The following is a 21,639-nucleotide window of genomic DNA, read 5'->3' as shown; positions in this document are numbered from 1 at the left end:
GAGTCTGGCTGGCCGCCCCGGAGGGACCGTTCGCCTCTTGCCGCTTCCCTCTTCCTGCCACCGTGCCTGGCGACGTCCCCCCTTCCCCTTGCACCGCAGGGCCACCGCCAGCTTTCCCCGGGGCCCGCCTGCCTCGGGGAGATAAGGCTTCCCGCAGGTGGCTGTCCCGCTCCGAGAGGGGTGCTCCCCAAACCCGGGGGTGCCCCTCGCAGCGGGGGGGGGATTACCGGGACAGCGCCCAGGACCCGCGTGGCCACATCGCGCCTCAGCGATGGGCTTTGGGGTCGTTTGGGCCTGCCGGCACGGCCCGCACGCCTGGCCTCTCCCCAGGCCCGCGGGGAGGCCCCTGCGCCCCTACCCCTATCTGGGGGAGGGCAGGAGCCCGGTAGAGATCCCAGAGCCCGGGGAGCTGGAAGGGCTTCGGCCCGGGCCTCTGATAAGGGCAGCGTCTGGGTGAAAGGCAGGGCTGGCTGCAGCTCCGGGAAAATGCTGAGGGATCAACCTCAGCATTGCAAAAATCTGCAGTGTTCGCACTGAAAACCTCCTGTGTTCAAAATATTCCATTGTGTAACCGGTTTTGCAAATGTTATTAGAAGCTTGTGTAAAGAAATTGCCAAGATTGGTTGCTATTACTAGCCAAGCCTTACTTACAGTTATGTGGGCATTTAGCATTTAAAGATGCAATACAACAAAATACTTCAATCGCTATTACCAAACTTGTCTTCCCCTGCTCCTTTTCTCTTTTTTCATCTTTCTTAGAAGTATGGTGTAGTTGTGTCAGGAAAAAAATCTGCAGAGACAACGTTTCTTTATCAAAGGAAAAATATCTTTGGAATGACATCTTTAACTGAAACTTTCTTTGAAAATGCTGGTGTCTCCACAGAGTTATGGAGAGCAATCCGGTTAAACTGTGTGTCTACTGCCTGTTGTTAAGGAGGAAGAATAGTCAGCAACTCAGAAATTGAGATCCAAAGATCTGCTGCCATCTCTCTTGAAGTCAGCTGAATTTTGCTCTTTCCGATTTTGTTCACTCTCACCCCGGTACTTTTTCCTTTTTTTTCAATAATTCTAAAGATACTGGATAACTGTATCCAATTACATGTGAAATAGAAATAGGTAAAAATGGGGAAGTGGTTTAACTTGCTCCAATTTCTATTTAGAGGGTGTAAAAAATGTTTTCAATTCTTTTTTATGCTATTAGAAAATGTACATACCTGGCAAATTAAAAAGGATTTTAAAATTTAAGTCTTGCAAGATCAGTGTAAAACTCCAATGCAATATATAAAAATTAGTTTAAGTTAATACAAACAAAACAGAAAATAGTAATTTGCCAGGATAGGCCATGCTGATACAATCTGGCAATTAAAACAGTATTAATGTGACCATCTTGGGAGTTTGCGCTGCTTTCACTGGATTTATTGAAAACTGATCTCATTGAAAGGCTACAGCTCTTACTCCAAATAAAGTCCTAAGAGTTTGTAGCCGGGCTGAAGGGTCAGACAGTTAACACCACGGTGAGTGACTGTTATCATGGTTATGTGTAAAACAAGAATTTGCAGAAGTTTCTGCACAGTACAGTACCAAAGATAACTTCTAACATGCCTTGGTGACAAAATGCAGCCTTTGTTTGCTGCTGGTGGATTCTTTGAATAAAACAAAGTCAGCAATGCTACACACAGCAAACTTCTACAGCAAATTCAAAAGAGTCCAACATAGCTCTTACAGGCTTCCTCCTTCATCTTCAGTGTCCTGGGTGTATCGCCCAACACTCTCACAACTGCCAGATTCGACTGTGCCTTCCCCTCATTTGGATAAAGGGTACTTCATCATGACTGCATTAGGACTGATAACATTTCTTAAGTAAGTTGCTAAGTTTTGTCTGCATATGGTGAATATGCTTTTCTGGAAAAGGCACGCGTTGATTGTATGGTCTCGGCAGCTAGGGCTGAGCTGTGTAGTGGCTGGGTAGGAGTGCTCCCTGACCCTGGAATGTAAATTGCAGCTTAGAACATTCCAAACCCTGATTTACTCTCAAAAACACCCACATGTCCCTGCTCTTCTCACCAGTTGGTTAAACATCTTGTCTCCAGTAGCTTTTGGATTGCTGTTAGAATTCCTAGAGGTGGGTTCATACCGCAGACTTTCTCAGTTTCTCACGATTGTATTAATCATAAAGTTTGGTTTGCTGCATGGTAAAGATTGAGTAGTAACAGGCTAAGAATCTGGAACACATGCACTCAGAAAAAGGGGCATATAGATGCAGATGTTTGGTTGATATTTAATATTAGAAGAGAGTAAATTCAGTGATCTGGTGCACTGTGTGTGGCACCATCTCGGAATTTGCATCCAAAGAAGATCAGTATGTTGTGCCTAAAGTATTGAAATTGAAAGCAATCAATCTTATCTCTGCACAAAATCTCTCTCTTTGTTTTACAGAACTCGGTGCTATCTGGCTTTGTGCATCTTCACAGATAAACCAGCAGGGTGATCACCACAACGACCACCTTGAAAACAGGCACAGAATGGCAGAGCTTGAGTTGTCCCAAATTTTGTCCCACAATAGTAAAGGTAAGAAGAACCAGAATTTGGATAGCCTTACTACAGACACACAACAGTATATATGATATATATGTACATCTACACATTATATGCCATATTTCTGTTATGTTTGTATCACTCCACTTGCTCAATCTTGTCCTTCTCCCCCTCCCCCATCTTGAAAAAATATGTGAATATATGAAATTCCATCTTTATACTTCTCTTTGGCCACTAGGAAATGGTCTCAGTTTGCAAAATTCATTTCCTGCTGGGACCTGTGTCGATGCACTGTTTGTTACATACTGAAGACATGGATCTGGTTTGACTTAGTAAGGACAGGTGCTGCTCTCTGGAAAGAGAATGTCTCTTTTTTGTGATTTTACAGACCTAGTAGCTATAGGATGGTGACAGGTGCCTCAGAGACAGCTTTTCTCCCAGAGACACACAGAGGCTTACCAGCAAAAGCGTTAGAATGGTACTGTATGAAGGGGGAAGTATGCATCCACTCCTGCTGTTTCTCAAGGTAGGTTCTTGAATTCTGAACCTGATGCATGGTTAAATATTTCTTCTTCTATTGTTGGTGGCTTTGAATATTAAACTTCTGTTTTGGGTGGGAAGACAAAAAAAAAAAAATCAGTAACCCTAACAGCCTGTAGCTTTATGGTTGATTAATTCAACTGCAGCGAGTTAGTACCATCCTTTATTTCTGAAGATTGCAGTTCTTAATGAGCAAATGTCTGGCTACCGAAGGGAAGTTTTAGGTGAGAAGAGAGGAAAAGGATCATAGGTTGATTCGCCCCTACACCTTAACTCTTTCCAAATATGTATTTGGGAGAAAAAACAGAGATCGAGAATGGCAAAAACAGGGCGTTGGGGCACAGTAGCAATAGTGATGTGAATCTGCTTTGAGGCTGTTTTAAGTTTACAACATGTACGAGATTTTCAAGGTGTAAGAGTTTGAGAGTAAAGAATGGGAAAGTGTTCTCACAAACAAAGTAAGTTCTTCTGCATTTTATGACAGATGAATTGAAAAGTGGCCAGACAGGAACTGCAGGTAAGAAGTGCCAGCAGGTTTCCTTAGCCAGAAATTTACTGAGCAATAGCAAAATGGTATAAAAATGGTACAGAAACTCAATAGAAGGACTTTGGATGGCCATGATTTGATTTGCCATAGGTGCAGCATTTCACTGCTGCTGATTCAAGTTAGCAGTGAGGGGCACGTGTGAACTGCAGGTTTATCTTCACAGGGTAAAAAATCCCATTTACTACTGAATAGCTAATATGCTTTGCCTACTCTACTGTGAGATCATACTGGAAACAAGACATTGCAGTTTCAGCAGGAATTAAGTATGTAAGGCCAAAGAGGTAAAGTCATCACCATTTTTCTCAGATAATGCCTTGCCTTTAGATAAAAATCTGTACACTTAAGGCAATAGTCGTTATCTCATTTTTTGTTATTGTTTTAAAAAATGAAAATTAGCACTTTGTAGAAGCTAAAATAATGCCTCAGGGTCTGTACTTCATGTGTGTCTTTCATCAACCTATACAGTAGCCATGTGTTGGCAGGAAGAATATTCGGGGAAGATTCCCATTGAATGCAAGACAAGGCAGAGGTGAAGTCAAGCCATTTGTCTCATTTTGCTGTGCTTTGAAGAATAAAAAGGCAGTGTATTTAATTTTGTATTTTCATACTTCCTGTACTTGTTTTCCTGTTTTCTTTAACATGTTTTTAACACCCCTGTAAGTGAATCAAATTTTTGCTTCCTTCTTTTATGTATCAATTATGCTGCTTTTAGCCTGAAGTTCCAGTGACTCACATAACTTAAAACTAATCAACAAGAAGTTATCTGTTTGAAGAACTGGTTTTAAAGGATATAACAAAAGATGTAGGAAGATACTTTTATGATCGACCTTCTTGATGCACTGATTCAAAAACAGATGTTGTATTGGAAAACTAAAGCCTGAAATCCATCTATGGCTTAAGGCTTTCAGCCTTACATGGCGAGTATTTGAGGTTTTATTAAAAAATGTTGATTTTTTTTCACCAGCCAAATTACACTAAAAATGTCATTTAAACATAAGCTATCCAGACCTACTAATATTTTAGTTTCATTACAATTATCAAAAGACACTGGAATTACTGTCTTGTTTAACAGCTACGGATAGGAATTGTCACCTGGTTTAACAATTGTAAACAGGAGATAGAGTTTAGCATGGAGAAGGAAATACCACTGGGATGCAAAAGTAATTCTAATCTGATAACACCCTTAAAGGGAAAAAAAAAACTGTCAATATTTGATTGCCCCAACTCTTTGAACGTAACAGACAAGACCCTCAAAAGACTTTCTGTTAACATTGTGCAAAAAAGGTTTATTTAAGCCTGTGTCTTAAATCAGTCACATAGAATTGACTATTCAAGAACAGTTATTTCCTAAACAAAGAGAAACAGCAACTGTGCTACCAAATCATTTTGTCACTGTATGTTCTAGCTAACTGCTTACTAATTAGTAATGATGAGAAAAGATAATGCATGTAGATAAACGTCTGTGGCTTCTACTATATTGTTTTTAAGTGACCTAAATTAAACGGAGTACTCCCTATTTGCATGGAACCCTGTAAATATTTCCTATGAAAACCTGAAACCACATGAAACTCAGGGAGTTTCACTTTGAAGGAAACCAGTTCTGTGTATACAAACACACACAGATACTGGATTAGATACGCCACTAAACGTGCAGAACGGCAGGGATCTCTCAAGGCTATGTTGTGATTTATTTTCAAGGATTTCAAGAAACTGCAAAAGTTGTGGATTGATAGAATCTATCTTCAGCCAGAAAGGAAGTGGTTTTTGTTTGGGTTTGAGGTGGTTTCGGGTTGTTTGTTTTTTAAATTTGTAATATATTGTGCTTGTAGTGAATCTGAGTATTAAGGTAAATGTAAACCTGGGAAATCAAATTAATCAAAATCGACATATGAGTTTCTCACGGGTAACACTGTGGAAAGCCACAAAATTAAAATCCGTATTTTGAACACTTGGGTCTTACTGTTGAGTACTGGTGCATACTTATGTGGTCTTTCTATAAAATATATTCAGTAAGTTTCTTTCATGACACAAGACTCCCCAAAGAGTGGCAGAAGTACTGCCTCAAGGTGCAGAGGGACAAAGCTCTTTTACTAAGGGTTGGAACGCAGAGACTGCGGCACCGATTCCTGTACACGTTCTTTGTTAACAGCTTGTGAACCAACGTGGCTAACCAAATTTTGCCGTATATGTGCTAAAGCCTGTAATTCAATTAAACGCACACCTCTCTTGTTCATATTGTTTCAGGGTGGAGTTCACTTTACACCCCGATTCGGACAAAATCCGTTTCGCAGAGGTTTTGCTGTCCTTTTCCTCGCCCTCAGTCCTGAGGCGTTTGCGAGCGGCCCCGATCTGCTGCACAGACGTCGGGGGGCAGCTGAGCAAGGCCCCCGATTATCAAGTGTCGGCACTTTCCAGCGTTACTGAAGACATTAAACAACATGCCCCAGCACCACGGTAGCGTTTTCCACATTTCTCCGGAGTGCTCCGGGCCGAAAGGGCTGGCCGGAGTCACTCAAAGCGCCGGGTGCGCTGGAGGGACCCCGCGCGGCCAGGGCAGGCTCCGCTCACCGCCGTGCCCGCCCCGCTTTACCGTAGCTCCCCGCAGGAAATGCCCTCCGCGACGGGGACCGAGAAGGGTCCTCGCTGCCGCTGCGGGCCCAGCGGCCCGACCCGCCGCCGCGGCTGGAGGTCCCCGAAGGGAGGCTGGGGCGCGCGGCGGCGCGGAAGCTGCCCCGCCTCCCCCACGTGACGAGCTTTGTCCTGCGTGAGCCACCGTCGCGGCAAGATGGCGGCGGCGGAGTCCAGTGACAGTGACGAGGAGGATCTGGTGAGCTATGGGACCGCGCTGCAGCCCCTGCAGGAGGGTAAGGGACCCCAGGAGGCTCGTCTGCCCCTCCTCGGTACCTCCGTCCTGTCTTGCGCTGTGGAGAGCCGCGCGGGCCGGGAGGCAGCCCGGCGTGAGACGCTGGGTGTCCCGGAGGGTCTGCCTGCCCGCCCGGTCCGGTCCCGTCTGTTCCGGGGCTGTTGTCCGTCTCCCTGCGGCCTTCACTTCGGGAAAACTGTGGCGTGAGGGCCTAGCGCAGACCTGCCTCCTCCTTCTGCTGCTGCCGAGGGGCGTTGGAGCTGCCTTGGCAGCCGTGCTGGCCTGCGAGAGGGGTGCTGGCACCGGCCCTGGGCGAGCGGCCACGAGTAAAGGAGCCTGGGAAAGAAGGCAGGCTTCCCGCGACAGCAGTGTAAGAAGGTCCTCTCAGCACTACACTGGCTTTGCGGCATTCGGGTGTGGGCCTGGGCTACCCCAGGGTTTGTGCCACTACTTGTTTTTCTTCTGTCCTTTCCTCAAATCTCAAAGAAACCCCACAAACAAACAAACAAAAACTAGAGTGCAAATATAACTGATCAGGTGTATGTGGTTATACTGACGTGAACATCCCACACTTATATTTGTGAGACAGACTCAACATCGTCCAAGGACTTTTGTACAGCTGTGACTCCTGAGTCTGTGCCACTTAATTCATAGAAATAGTTAAATAGGTGCAAATGTTTATGTCAAAGTTTACAGTTTTGGTAGTTTGTTTTGGTTTTAGACACCTCTGATGTGGTGTAATTTCTCAAAACAATTGCTTAAGTGATGAAATCCTGTCAGGGGTCTTGCGTACTTAACAACTAAAAGCATCCTTTCACAGGAAAAAAACGTTCTTGGAACTTGTTAGAATTTAGGATTTCTATTTGAACACTTTGTGCTTTTACTTGAGTAGTATACATAATTGCAAGAAAGAAATGGTGTCTGGAGCAAGTGGAGAGTCCATTCTTTATGCAATGTTGTGACTTAGTTTCTGATTTATCTGTTTGTAGGTGAACGAATTAAAAAGCCAGTTCCTCTTCAAGAACAGACTGTTAAAGATGCAAAGGGACGATATCAGCGTTTCCATGGAGCATTTACTGGTGGTTTCTCTGCTGGTTATTTTAACACTGTTGGCACAAAGGAAGGTTAGATATTTTTCTGTCTTCTGGAAAAGGTTAATTGATTACCATAATTTAATGTTAGTGAAAACAAATTAACTGTCATTAAGCATTTTTTTCTGCTATTCATTATAGAGTAAATGGTTGACACAGTATTGTTAAAGATATTTTCCCTTGAGTTTTTGGACTGCAGTTTTATTGATGTTCCTGTGATGTATCCTTAAGGTGTAAGGTTGAAATGTTTGAATTGTTTTCAAATATTATGTTGCAGTTTACAGTACCTTACTTAGATACTTCCTTTCGTTAAAGGATGGACTCCTTCAGCTTTTGTATCATCACGGCAGAAGAGAGCAGATAGAACTGTTCTTGGACCAGAAGACTTCATGGATGAAGAGGTAAATTTAGAAAGGAATACAAATCTTTTGGAAGTAGTTGCCACGACAGAAGGTTTTTCAGGCAGTGAAATCTTCTAAAGAACTTAAATAGAAGTATCTTTAAAATCACTTCTTGCGTACAGTGTTATACTGCTACGTTGTATAGAATGTTTCATTGATTCACTTAGGAAGCTCCTGTAACCTCAATATAAAAACAACCCCAACCCAGAACTCAGCTCTTTCACTTTCTCTATCGGAAAACACAAATACTTTTGAAGCTGTTTAAAATATGACCATTCAAGTTATTGAAAAAGCAACTGTAAAATGGCTTGAAGAATTAGCCACTGTGAGGGTCATACCCTGTTTTCTTTCCTTTACCATTACAGTAAGTAAGCATTTGAGAGAAACATATTTTCATCTGAATTTTTCCATTTTGTCTATATTTTCCAGGATCTTAGCGAATTTGGGATAGCACCAAAGGATATTACAACCACAGATGATTTTGCATCCAAAGCTAAAGACAAAATAAAAGAGAAAGCTAGACAGATTGCAGGAGTAGTTGCTGCCATTCCAGGAACCACAGCATTTGATGATTTAATAGGACCATCAAAGTAAGTAAATTTAAATAAAAGTTAACCAAACAATTCCTTTCACTTTGAAGAGTTATATTGGTTACAAGAGTAATGTTTGACCACAGTAATCCATGCAAGAGACTGGAAGATCTGCAGTGTTACACTTTGAAAGCGGCTTCCACTGGATTTTTGTTTGGTATGTACAGACTTGTACCAGGTAAACATTTACTAACTGGGATGTAGTGTATATTCAAATATTGATACATTCAGATTTGATTTTAAAGTGGGCTATAAAAACATAATTTTGAAAGGTATATATGTATATTATTTCTCAAGAAATAGTAAAAGTGTGGTTTGAGGTAATTTTTTTCCTTTTGTTTTCCTCTTAGAATAACAATTGGGATTGAACTGTTACGAAAAATGGGCTGGAAAGAAGGACAAGGAATTGGACCGCGGGTCAAAAGAAAGCCACGCAGACAGAAACCTGGTAAGTTCAGTGAAGTTCCTGAACTTATTAATAGAAAGTTAGCATTCATAGACTGATTAGAAGGTTCATTTTAAAGCCTCCTTTTAGTTGGTCTGGTTCTTTAATCTTAGAGAAATTTAATAAAGAACTGTAATTTAATATGATGCTGTTATGTCTCTTACAGACCCTGCAGTGAAAGTATATGGTTGTGCGTTACCACCTGGACTATCTGAGGGTTCTGAGGTATGGAACAGGCAAAAGTTGTTTGTCGACTTGTGTTAGCACACATTCTTGCATACTTCTAAAAAAACTTCTTTGATGTCTTTGAACAGTATTTTAACGTGCAGTTCCAAGTTTTGTTAAAAGTATTTATACTTCGCTTATTGTGAAGAAAAGTTTTAATGTAACTAAATTTATTCATTTGCTACCTGAGCAGGTGTAGTTCTTACACGTTTTCACATATAATTTAGGAAATGCAAACTTGCCTAGTCTTATGTTAACTAAATATTGTAAAAGCTCAATGTACAAAACTTTTAGTCATATTTGCTGTTATATACTTCTATTTTGTACAAGGATGAAGAGGATGAGTACCAGCCAGAGAATGTGACATTTGCACCAAAAGATGTAATGCCTGTAGATTTGACTCCAAAAGAGAATGTCCATGGACTTGGCTATAAGGGTTTGGATCCCTCACAAGCTTTGTTTGGTGTATCTGGAAGAGAACACCTGAATCTTTTCACAGGTGGTTCTGAAGACACAAGCAATTTACTTGGTGATCTGAGACACAACAAAGGAAGAAAACTAGGTATTACGGGTCAGGTAAGGACATTTTTTTTAAAGCATTTTATTATTAGTGCAGTAAAATTTAAATACATTTTGATTTTTTCATTGTGGAAGGCACATAGTCATTGTAGGGTTATTGTTAGAAGTCTTAAGTGTGGTTTGAGAACAGGTTTGGGTTTGGGTTTGTTTTGTTTTTTTTTTTTTTACTTAATATGAAGATGTGGGCAAATCCTGAGAACTCTTAAATGCCTTCACTTAACAATATTGTTAAAGAGAACTATAAAATACCTCACTCTGAATAGTTGGGTGGAGAAAATTCTTGTGTTACTTTGATTAGAGAAAGTTGGTACTCAATATGGTTTTACATTTTTAGTCAATTTCACTGAATACTTTTAGTAATGTTGAATCTGTCAGCTAGAGAGGTGGTATTTATACCCGTGGTACAAATACTTCCCTCCATGGTATTTGTAGTTCTTATATTAGAAGCACTTGCAATTTATATTTCTGGGAATTATACTTGTTTAATTTTCATGCCAACTTACATTTTTTCCTTTTGAGAACTTAACCTGCTCTTAGTCAGACTGTAGATGTTACCTTATGGTAGGTATTAGGCTGCTGTCCTCACCCTGGACAGATCAAATTCACTGTCCCTCCCTGCCAAGGGAGTGGAACATGTTTGTTTTTGTGTTTGGTGGGTTGTTGGTTTTTTCCAATAGTTGTTAGCACTCTTTTTTGTGAAGGTGTACATTTTTCCCAGTATATATATGTTTACTAGACATCTTTTTATAATATAGATGGATAGATATGCATGTAGGTGTGTTCTGACATACGACTTAAAAGTATTATTTTTACACTTTTGAATTCTCATTATTTTTATTTAAAATATATTTTAGGCTTTTGGTGTAGGAGCTTTAGAGGAGGAAGACGATGATATTTATGCAACTGAAACACTGTCAAAATATGATACAGTTCTAAAAGATGAGGAACCTGGAGATGGCTTGTACGGCTGGACAGCACCTAAGCAGTATAGATCAAAAAAAAGTAAGAACTGTAGTTCTATCTAAAGAGCTAGTGTAATTTGTATTTTGGGAAAAAATGACATAACTGTTTTAAATATTTTAATTTTCAATGGACTGGCATCTTCTAGCTCTGATATCTGAAACTTCATCTAGTCGGCTTTCTATATTGAAGTGTTCAAATCTGGAAATAACTTCCAAAGTCCTCCACTGATCTCAATGTAGATTAAACCTCCAAATTATATTTTTAAAAGGACAATGTGTGCTTCTTTGTGAGATACAGCATTCAATTCCACTGAAGGAAACAAATGATTGTGAATCATGGCTACAAAATATGACCCAATACTTGCAAAGAGAATTTATTTTTTTAGATATGTATTTTCAAATAACATTTGTAAATTTTATCTTGGTGCTACTTTAGTGCAACTTTTAAGGGCATGAAATACTGTAATGATTTCTAGAGTTTCTGTTGATGTTAGTTGTACACAATTAATGGCACTCATGATGTTAGCTATGCACAGTAGTGGTGCTGTTGCCTCACCATTAGCCACGTTCATTTTACAGCAGTCTCTCTGGCAGTAGTTTTTTAGCTGTATAATACTAATCCAGATTCAGAACCCTTAAATTTAAATGAAAGGCATTGAAGACAAAGAACTACAATTATGCTCCATAAAATATATTGCAGAATGGAAAACATTCAGAAAAAAAATGCTTTTTGCTAAACATACATGTTTTAAATATTGACCAACTGCATGGTTGTTTTGTAGGGTCTGAAAGAGAAGTTAAATACATAGGCAAAATCTTGGATGGTTTTTCCTTGGCATCAAAATCCTCAACTCCAAGCAAGGTAAGCAGATACTGATATTTTCAGATTAAGAATAACATCAGCAAATTGATATGTGAGCTGTATGGACTTTACTGTTGCTCAATGTTTTTTATGTTCTTAGAAGTAAACGTTCTGGTCAGCAATAAAAGATTGATGAATGAGCAAAATTATAGCGTTGGAGGCTATTCAATACAAACCTCAAATTTCTCAGACTATTGGATGAATTTAAACTTTGCCTATATACAGGCTTTGAGCAAATGCCTTCCATACTGTCCACTGTTATTTGGCATAAAGTTGGACTAATGGTTGGATTTAACTTTGAAATTAAAAAAAAAAACCCTCTTTTGCTTCTAGATCTTTCAGACATAATATTCAATTTTCTGTAAAAATCAGACCCCATGCTTCATCCACTTCACTATTTTGGTGACAAAATAATGTTAGCCTTATTCTCAAATTTGCATCATTTATGCCATACATATTTGCATAAATTAGAATGACAAAAAGAATTGTGTGACATGGTCATTTTTCTAATGAAGTAAAAGAAAGAACATTTGTGTCGTATATACAATTACATCATATAGGAGGCACAGGGATAACCTTTGAAGTAACAGCTTGAATGAAGAACGTGAGGGAAAAGGACTTTGAAAGACATTAAAATACAGTAAGCACTGACGTACTCAGTAGTCCAATTAATTGATTAAATCATGTGACTTCTGTTTTAAAAAAATTACTAAGCAATACCAAGAGCATTTTCTCAAATAAAAGTGACGCATATTAAGAGTCTTGTTAATTTTGCTGTGGCTTGATGTGCATGTTTTCCTATTTTTCGTAATCGTTACATATTAATAATATAAGTACTTGTTGCCAAAGTTTGTATTACGATGCCACTTACTGACTGGGTCTAAAAGAATCAGTAGCTTGTAATATATGTTTCTACTGCTAAGATGTAAATGAGGAATTTTTAGATTGAGATGACTTTTTCTGAAACACATTTGTAAGTGTTAAATACAAAGTCATATCTCTCTCTTACTGGATTTTTGTTTTGTTGTCCCGCCCCAAGATTTATCAACCACCTGACCTGCCACGAAATTACAGACCAGTCCATTACTTTCGACCTGTGATAGCAGCTGGGAATGAAAGCTACCATTTACAGAAGGCATTAGAGGAATCGACGGGGAAACTTGAGTGTGATACGACACAACAAAGCAGGCATGCCTTGAATGCGTCCCAGAGGAGGGAACGACTAGGAGAGACTGGTCTAAAAGGTACTGACATATGTGACCACACATTCGCTTGTGTTTCAAGTCCCCTGTTTGTTTATATAAGAGTAAAAATTTGGTCTAGCCTTGAACACTATTCTCTAATATAAAAATATTAAATCTAGTTGGAATAGCTAGAATACCTTGTCATTGTTCACTTTCATCTCAACACAGGAATTGTTGACATATCTGCCTGTGTTTTCATTTCCTTAAATCTTTTAAAGAAGAAAAGTTTGTGTGGGATTGTGTTTTGTTGTGTAGGTTTACAGAGGGTTTTTGTGGCTTTATTATGAGTTCGGAATATAGTAGGCTGTGAGGTTTTTTTGTTTATATTTTTCCTGTAAAAATGAAGTTTCACTGAAATATTTGCAAATTCACTAAAATGGTAATTTGTAAATATGTCTCACATTTGTATCTACAATAGTAAAGTCTACAAAGTAATATGTAAATGTGTGGTAAATACCATAAAAGATGCAGTAGTGGCCAATTTATTATCTGCCATCATACTGTTTATTGACGCTTAAGAGCATTTCCTCTGAATGTGTATGCATAGTGGTAGACCTTTTTTTTTTTTTCTTCCACTGAAGTGGCAGAAACAGTTGTAGCAATTTTTCATTTCTGTTTATCTCACTGCTTTTTTTGGGTTTAGGTCCTGCTCCTTCTGTTTTGGAATATCTGTCTGAGAAAGATAGAGAAAGACTCAAAGAAGTGAAACAAGCATCTGAACAACAAATGAAAGCAAAAATGTTGCCTCAGCAGTCACGAAATAGCAGATTCCAGCCAGCCTCCACAGATGATGCTTGTCACAAATGGCAAATGTTGTTGGGGGGGCAGTTAGCAAATGCTGGTTCTAGTGACTTCAAACCATTTGCAAGAAATCCAGAAAAACAAAAAAGATATGAAAGTTTTGTGAAAAGCCTTAAACAAGGAGAAAAAGGTAACTGAAGAGATTAATCCCCGACATTTTATTTTTTCTCTGAATTTTTTTCTTTCCCCTTTTTCATCTTGTTGCATTTTATGTTCACTATGAGTTCTCTTCCTGAATTGCACAACATTTCTCCCTCTAATACTTTTTAGGGCCAATATTAAAATAATTTTTTAGTGATGTTTAATTGTATTGACTTCAGGAAAACTGCTTAGCAATTTAAGTGTCAGCAAGACTTGATTTTAGGCATTACACTCCCTACTTTTATGTTGTAGCAGAAGTGAAGTTCTCCAGGATTATCTACTTGATTACCTGTATTTCTGGGTTTCCTGTCTTTCATTTGGCAAAGTAGACTTCAGCTTTGGCTGATACCATAAGCTATACATGGAACAAGTGTTTTCATGTAGTTTGTTTCTGTTTGAGGAATAAAACTGACAGATCCTATAAAGGCAGAAAGATGATTGGGTCACAGTAGAACAGCAATTTTTTGCCTTTTCCCACACAAGACGGGGAAAAAATCAAAAGAAAACCCATACCCTGCACTTCCAGAGGAGATAAGGACCCTAAAGTTAATGAATCATAGCATACATCTGGAGCTCTTACTCAAAACAAACAAACAAAAAAACCCAACTGCCTTCGTCTGCTCTTCTTGTGCTGTGTCAGGTAGAAAACCTGCTTTTGTTATTTTAGGATTTTTTTAAATAATACTTTTTGCTATGTGAAAAAAAGATTTCCTGGTCAGTAGCCTGATCTGGGACAGACTACTTGAGCTTTGAACCCGTAGTTCCTCTGTTCAGGACTGGGATTTTCCATATGTAAAATTGAGTATCGTTTTATGACTGTAAGTGCCTCCTTAGTCATAACAATGAAAATGCAGAAATATTTAAATAACCTGAATGATTAAGATTCTGTTTGTAAGAGTGTCTTTGCTTGGCTGGTGTTATTTCCTGTTTCTTCTGGGAGCAAACGTGAATTTATTGCTTTAAACAGGGTCTGTATTGTTTACAAAAACCGCTGTCCAAGTTCTGTATTTATGATTGGGGACCAGAAAGTCCCTTGAAGTTACCAAAGCCTGCCCAGGCTTACTCACTGGTTAAGTCTTTGTGTTCTGTGTTTTAGTTATGTGATAAAGCTTTAGACTATATAATTTGTTTTAAACACCTGTTAAATACGTCAAGTATTTTGAACACTTCTTAGAGGGCAATGAGTTAAGGAGTCAGCATTACAAGTACAATTGTTTAAAATAACTATCTTGTGTTTGATAAATGCTGTCATTCTTGCTATCTTGGAAAATTACCTCTGCTTATCAAGGAATAACACAATTGAAATTAATACTCTCCTTAAACTAAATACTTATTAAATACTTGCAATGATGTTTGCTTATTATCTTATTTTTTGTTTGAAAAGCATCAGACCTAAGTAAGCTGTAATCTCTGCTAAGCATTTCTCTCCTTATCTTACAGTAGATACGTTGGAGCATTACTTAGACCCAAGTATGACAGAATGGGAGCGAGGAAGAGAACAGGAGGAGTTCTTCCGTGCAGCAATGTTCTACAAATCCTCAAATTCAACACTATCATCCAGGTTTACCCGGGCCAAGTATGAAGATGATGTTGACAAAGTTGAAGTTCCTCGGGACCAAGAGGTATATGCTGTTTGCACTCTTTTAGTACATTGGAGCTACAGTTGCTGCCTTAACTCTGACTTTCAAAATTCTTTTTCTTTAAAATTCTTTAGATGTAATGTCAGTGTTTTATTGCCGTTCTGTTTAGCAAACTTTTGAAAACAGTCACTGCATACAAATCAGCAATTTGTTAAACTGCACTTAAGTATTTGTTTCTGTCCTCTTCTTAGTCTTACAACAGTAATAGTTAATTTAGTAAGTTGTCACTTACTTAGCAGCTATAAACATTTCACTTTTTCAGAATGATATTGATGATAAGGAAACTGCTGTGAAGATGAAGATGTTTGGCAAACTCACAAGAGACAAGTTTGAATGGCATCCCGAAAAGCTGTTGTGTAAAAGATTTAATGTTCCTGATCCATATCCTGAGTAAGATGATTGATACTGATATTTTTAACACTTTTTGAAAATTCTGAGTTTTTTGTATGCTTGTGGAAAATCTGGCTTGATATTTTCTTCTTGTGTCATAATAGATTGAATATATAGAACTGCCTAATGTTTTTATTTGCCTTATTAAACCTGGTGACCTCTGACAAAACAGTATGCATTTTAAGGACTAATGTGGATGTTTCAGCTTGTTGTAGATAATTTGAGGCCTCTTCTGTGTTGAAAACAATAATCAACAAACATTTTTATTTCCCTCTAGTTCTTCCATTGTTGGGTTACCAAAAGTGAAACGAGACAAGTATTCTGTGTTTAATTTCTTAACTCTGCCTGAGCCCACCACATCTGTAGCTCCAGCAACAAATGAAAAAATCCAACAGAAAAACAGTTCTAACAGTAAGTTTGTTATGTTATTCATTTAGCTATAAATGAGATAATAGTATAGGAAAAGCATATCTTTGTCACGGAGAACTTGTCCACCTGATTTTTCTTTTTTCTAATTGGAAAAAACCCCCAAACAAACAAATTGAAAATAAATTCAGTGACATAAAATCCGAAGTCAGTGATATTATGCTAATTTCTTCAACGTAGAAGACCTTTATAAGTCTGATATTCACTAGAAATATTTGAAAAATGTCAAACTATATTGAAGAAGCAGAGTAGTTTAAAATCAAGTAGGCCATGAAGTGCAGGATAATTTGGCATGCAACTGATTTGAATGTTTGGGAATTTTTTAGAACCAAAGAAACCTTCAAGATGGGATGTGTCAGATAAAGAGAAGGAGAAAAAAGATTCTATCAGTGAATTCATTAGTCTTGCTAGATCAAAAGTTGATGCTCAGCAGCAGCCATCAGTGCCAGCAACAGAAGAATGTGGAACTGGGCCGAGTGACACGCTTCCCACTGAGGTGAGTTTGCAACAGAGTTTGAACTTAGAGGGGAATAGCTGTATACCTTCACAACCCTGAAATAAGGTTGGGTAATATGTGAATTGATATAATACAGATCAGTTTGCAGAAGAGCCAACTCAGAATAAGCAAAGACATGAGATTGTACTTTGGAGATTTTGAAGTTGCAACTCTTAGATGTAAAACAGGTACAGCATACGAGGACAGCAAGTATGACTATGCTTGAAGTAGCAGCTTAAAATGTAGCTCAGCAATTTGAGAGTTAAATTCAGTCCCTTGAGCCCACTTAGCTGACAGGCACAGAATGTATTTTTTTCTGCTTTGAATGAAGGAGGCTGCATACTTTAGGGAGAAAGGTGATGTTTTCCTTTTGCTTAAATTTAATAGCATATAATTGAATTTTGAATTAATGAATAAGAGCTTATAATATCTTGGGATCTGTTTTCCACTGTCTGTGTAGCACAAATTGCACTACCCTTTACAGGACATTGACTTAGTCTAGTAGCATTTCAGAGCTTTACTATTTTGGACTAGCAGTTCCTAAGACTGTATATTTCACAGCTATTGTGATATTTGAGGGTTTTGTAAATACATGTCAGCATGTTTGAAGCTATTACTTATCAGAGAGAGATTGTTAGTTTCTTTAGTGTTTAAATAGTTTGTTATGTTGCTGTTTTGCAGGTAACTAATGAAGATAAGGATCAGGAAGAAGAAAGCAGACCATCCATGGACTTATTTAAGGCCATCTTTGCGAGTTCCTCAGATGAAAAATCATCTTCCTCTGAAGAAGAGAGTGATGAAGAACAGCAACCAACTACTTCGGTAATAGATTCAGAAACCACCAAGCAAGTTGATCTACCAGACAGTTCTTCATCTAATGTACAAGGTAGTACTTAATGGATGTTCATTTTTTAAAATACTTTGTAAAACCTTAATTTATGAATCAAATACTCCAGGACTGCTTGGATAGTGCTGTGCTTTTGTGGAGATCATCTAGGGTGGAGCTGGGCATGTAGAAAGTGTGAACAGTACAGCACTGAATAAGGCCTTGCATGTTATAATGTTATTTACGTTGCCTTGTGTAGAGTTTACAAGCAAGCTGCCCTATGGAATATGCTTGTTAAATAATGAGGGGGAACAAAACATCTAATGTTTAATGAGCATGCATCACTGAGAAATACAGGGAAACTTTTATACCTATGATAAATTGGAAGTTAAATTGATAAATTATTACTGTCTTGTGGATATTTGAAAAATTCAGAAATAAATAACTTGCATTTCTTTGATAATTAAATTCACTCTCTAAATACTGACATTCTAGTAAAATATAATGTTGAAATAATTTTACTAAGACATCAAAAAGTTGCATTTTACTTGTTTTCTCTTTATAAAAGTTGCCTCTCTTCCACAAGAGAGGGAGAAGGCCAATCTTTTACTCTACTTCTTATTAAATTTTACTAAAGTGAGCTGTAAAAGTTCCCACATTTTCAGAATGTCATTAAATTAACAAAATGTACAATACACTTAGCTTACAATGGAAATACTTTGTCCACTTGCTGTCGCAGTCGGTTTTGTTAACATCTAACTTTGAGGGTTTATTAACTTTATACATCTTGTGGAGTCTTTTATTCTAAGTAATGGCAAAGTAGTACTGTGCTACTAAATGAAAGGAAACACATGAACTAACATTAATTTAGTTAGTAATTATAGAGTGTAAAAGATCAATTTTGATTTAAAAAAAAAAAAAAAAGTGGTATGTTAACATGTTTCAGAACATCAGCTATCCAGTTGACCAAAGTGGTCCACAGAGATACAGGATGTTGATCAATTTGCTTTCTTAGAGATTTTTAGAAAGTCTCCTTTAACTTCCTTCAGCACTTCTTGGAAAAAGTGTTACCTTATTTTCCTTTCAAATAAAGAAGTTTTTGGGTTTTTTTTCATAGAGAACATGCCTGCTACAACTGATCCTGACATTTCTTTGTTGCCTGCTTCAAAGCAGGAACTGAATGCGACAGAGGAATTTGGCCCAAAGTTGCCTCCAGCTTTTTCTTCTGGTAGGTTCTGTAGACTTCAGTGTGCAAATTCTGCACATTGAAGTTGTATGTAAGATATACGATATTCTTCTTTAAAAAACATTTGTGAATAGGTACTTTACCTCATAAATGCCTGTGTTATGTCAAACTGGCATCCACAAATGCTTTGTTACTATGCTATGATCCATTAGCAGGAACCTCTTTGCCTGTGTACCAATTTTGTTGTAGCTCTATAGAGACAATGATAAAAAAATTGTAGTGAAAATACAAGAGCAGCCTTGCAGTTTCGTTTAATAAGAGATTGCAAAGGCATTGAGTTGCAGCAGGGAGGTTGCAGTTAGGAGTTTTAGACATTTCCATTTGACAGCTTAGATTTTTCTTCTTTTAAACTATCCTATTAGATTAAAAGTAATAAAGAATTTAATAATAAAATTACCTTTTTTGTCGTGGTGGTGGCTTTTTTTTTTTGTTTCCGCATTTGCTTTCTGCTTTAGGCCCTACTTGGCAACAAGAACCAGCAGTGCCAGCATCTTTTCCTGGGCCTAGTAGGAAAGAAAAACATAGAAGGAACAGAGAGAAACACAAGACTAAGAGAGAACACAAACACAAAAAGGAAAAGGTATTTAAATAGTTATTGATTCTTTGATCTGCCAGTCAAATCTTTTTATTTATGCTAGGTTGCAGAAAATAGATATATTGGGATTAGAACTTAAGCAACTGAGTTTCTCAGGTGTCTTGAAACCTGAACTTCAGAAGATCATCCAACTAGGGTGCTGCTTTTTCCCTATATACAACGTGACTACAGATGTAATATTATGGGTAGTTTAATGTGTGCTGGAGATGTCAGGCATATTCTGAGACCTGCATATAGTTCATGGCTTAGTATACAAACAATAATAATGAAATTCCTGTTTTAGAGGGGAGTTGAGTGCTTGGGATGAAATGGGTGATTTTGGTATATATTTATTTTAGCTCAGTCTGAGTAGTGGAAAAGAGTCATTGTTAAGTGTCATGTTTCAGTTAAGCTTGGAGTTTACACTGAAATAAACTTTTTCTTGTTGTTGCCTTTCAGAAAAACCCAAGTCTTTCACAATAAAATAAGGGATTATTTCTCTTCTCTTTACAGAAAAAGAAACATAAGAAACAGAAAAACAAAGGAAAACACAAGAACAAAAAATCAGAAAAAGACAGCAGCTCAGATACTGCAGATAGCAGTGACAGCCTTAGTGATATAGATACCACAGGCTTGTCACCCAAAGAACTTCTAAGAAGGTAAACAGAAAGTTTACTTAAACACTTGCAAAATTTGCAAGTGTTTAACCAAACCTCAGTTTATGAGTCGTCATTCCAGTGATTCTGTTTGCAGCAAATGTGGATCAGCCGGTCTCTTTATGAATGTAAAACACAGCTCAGGTTTTTTATTAAAGTGAGGAAAGATCACAAATAACAGGCATCTTAAGCTAGAGGGTAATTAATTTTAGGATAGAAGCCTTTTACGGTAAAGGCCACTAAATACACAACTCTGCTAGTTAATGGAGGTTATAGGTAAAGATGACTGATATTTTTGGAAGGTATTCTAAATGGGAATTAAAAATTGAACAAGTGTAGATGGTGATTCATATTTCCGCTACTTTGTCTACTTCTCTTTACTTGGAAACATTGGAAGCGACGTTGTCTGCTTCAGAATGTTTTGAGTGTGCTTCAGTTTATTCATAATTAGCGAAAGATCCAATTCAAATAGATCCATTGTGTGGCATTGATTCTTAAGATATTCTGTGCTTGAGCAAGGAGCAGTGAAGCAAGCAGAACAATGCTTGAGTCATGTACATGTCTGCTAAATTTAGACTGTGCTGTTACATTTTTATAAACTAGAGACTTCAACATAGTGCCAACAGAAATGTGAAAATTGAAAAAGAACAATTTGCAATTTCATTTTCCTGATGCTTGAAGTAAAGTACAAACAAAAGTAACTCTCTCATTGAGATCATAGTCAACTTTAAGTGCATCCATGTGGAACAGTCACTGCGTTGGCTTCTGTTTAATGTTTCTTATTAGCTGAAGGAGAGGTCTTAACGTATTTGTTGAAATACTACATCCCGCTGAATGATTGGCAGAATGATTGGGGTCTCGGTGTTGAGTGGAATGGACGTGTACCAATGGAAAGGCTGGCACTCCAAAGGACTCTGCCTTCCATTCCTTTGGAACTGAACGTCAGTAATGTATTGGTGTTTTCTTATTAAAAAACAAACTACTCCTTTGATTTCTAAATAACTAAAATAGGGGTTTACGCATTTTGCACAAAATAGACTTCTTTGTAGAAGCAGTTATTTTGGAAGTCCTCACATTTGCATGTCTCTCTTTACATCACTGGGAACATGTTTTTATCTTGCATAACCCAGATCTCTCTTTTAACGTTTAAGAATCTGCTCAAGTAATTAAATGATGTTAATGTAGTGTGTTACTATTCAGTCTGACCTCTTTCTTCTTCTTTCCCCCTTTTAGATTAAAACAACTTCAGTATTGAAGAGAGAGCTTGCCTTCTTCAGTGCTGTGTGACTTTTGATCTCAAATTTTTGATCTCCTCCATGATGGTAGATCAATCATGTGGACTTTGAAGCACTGTAGATACTGTATTCATATTGAATTTGTTTGAAAGTGAATGTGCATATGTTTATTTTGTGATGCTTCATATGTTCAAAATGTATGGATTATGGAATCTTGAAAAGATCCCTTTCTGGGCAGCATAATCTGAAATACTGCAGACTATGTTTTAATTAACATGAAGCAAGATATTTTAATAAACTTAAGTATTAAAAATCATTTTTGTA

The 21,639-nt window shown here is 37.9% G+C and overlaps 1 protein-coding gene and 1 long non-coding RNA gene across 3 annotated transcripts; both read left to right on the top strand.

Annotated features, from left to right (window-relative positions):
• The first annotated feature begins 326 nt into the window (after positions 1-326).
• Positions 327-4,202, top strand: LOC142603672 (uncharacterized). The gene is made up of 4 exons (XR_012837560.1): positions 327-1,041; positions 2,437-2,568; positions 2,924-3,061; positions 4,088-4,202. It is a non-coding gene; the product is annotated as an uncharacterized LOC142603672 (long non-coding RNA).
• A 685-nt stretch (positions 4,203-4,887) lies between these two features.
• Positions 4,888-21,629, top strand: GPATCH1 (G-patch domain containing 1). Of its 2 annotated transcripts, none has more exons than XM_075765388.1 (20): positions 4,888-6,486; positions 7,475-7,609; positions 7,892-7,977; positions 8,407-8,567; positions 8,918-9,015; positions 9,179-9,237; positions 9,568-9,813; positions 10,671-10,818; positions 11,561-11,640; positions 12,680-12,884; positions 13,528-13,815; positions 15,270-15,448; positions 15,729-15,856; positions 16,134-16,267; positions 16,609-16,778; positions 17,460-17,664; positions 18,722-18,832; positions 19,306-19,430; positions 19,938-20,083; positions 21,314-21,629. In XM_075765388.1, exons 1-20 carry the CDS (start codon positions 6,408-6,410, stop codon positions 21,333-21,335), a joined length of 2,805 nt encoding a protein of 934 aa, XP_075621503.1. In that variant the 5' UTR covers positions 4,888-6,407; the 3' UTR covers positions 21,336-21,629. The 2 variants fall into 2 exon arrangements, with proteins under 2 accessions (XP_075621503.1, XP_075621502.1); XM_075765387.1 differs by having other exon boundaries at positions 15,267-15,448.
• The last annotated feature ends 10 nt before the right edge of the window (positions 21,630-21,639 follow it).

The sequence above is a fragment of the Balearica regulorum genome, chromosome 13 (genome assembly GCF_011004875.1).
Source record: "Balearica regulorum gibbericeps isolate bBalReg1 chromosome 13, bBalReg1.pri, whole genome shotgun sequence".
NCBI lineage: Eukaryota > Metazoa > Chordata > Aves > Gruiformes > Gruidae > Balearica > Balearica regulorum.
This window is presented reverse-complemented; position numbering and strand designations above follow the sequence as displayed.

Bases quoted from the DNA above. Each gene is read 5' to 3' on its own strand.
- GPATCH1 (XM_075765387.1), top strand. From the start codon at position 6,408: ATGGCGGCGGCGGAGTCCAGTGACAGTGACGAGGAGGATCTGGTGAGC. The intron at 7,978-8,406 runs GTAAATTTAGAA...TATATTTTCCAG, and splicing joins AAGACTTCATGGATGAAGAG to GATCTTAGCGAATTTGGGAT. The intron at 11,641-12,679 runs GTAAGCAGATAC...TCCCGCCCCAAG, and splicing joins AATCCTCAACTCCAAGCAAG to ATTTATCAACCACCTGACCT.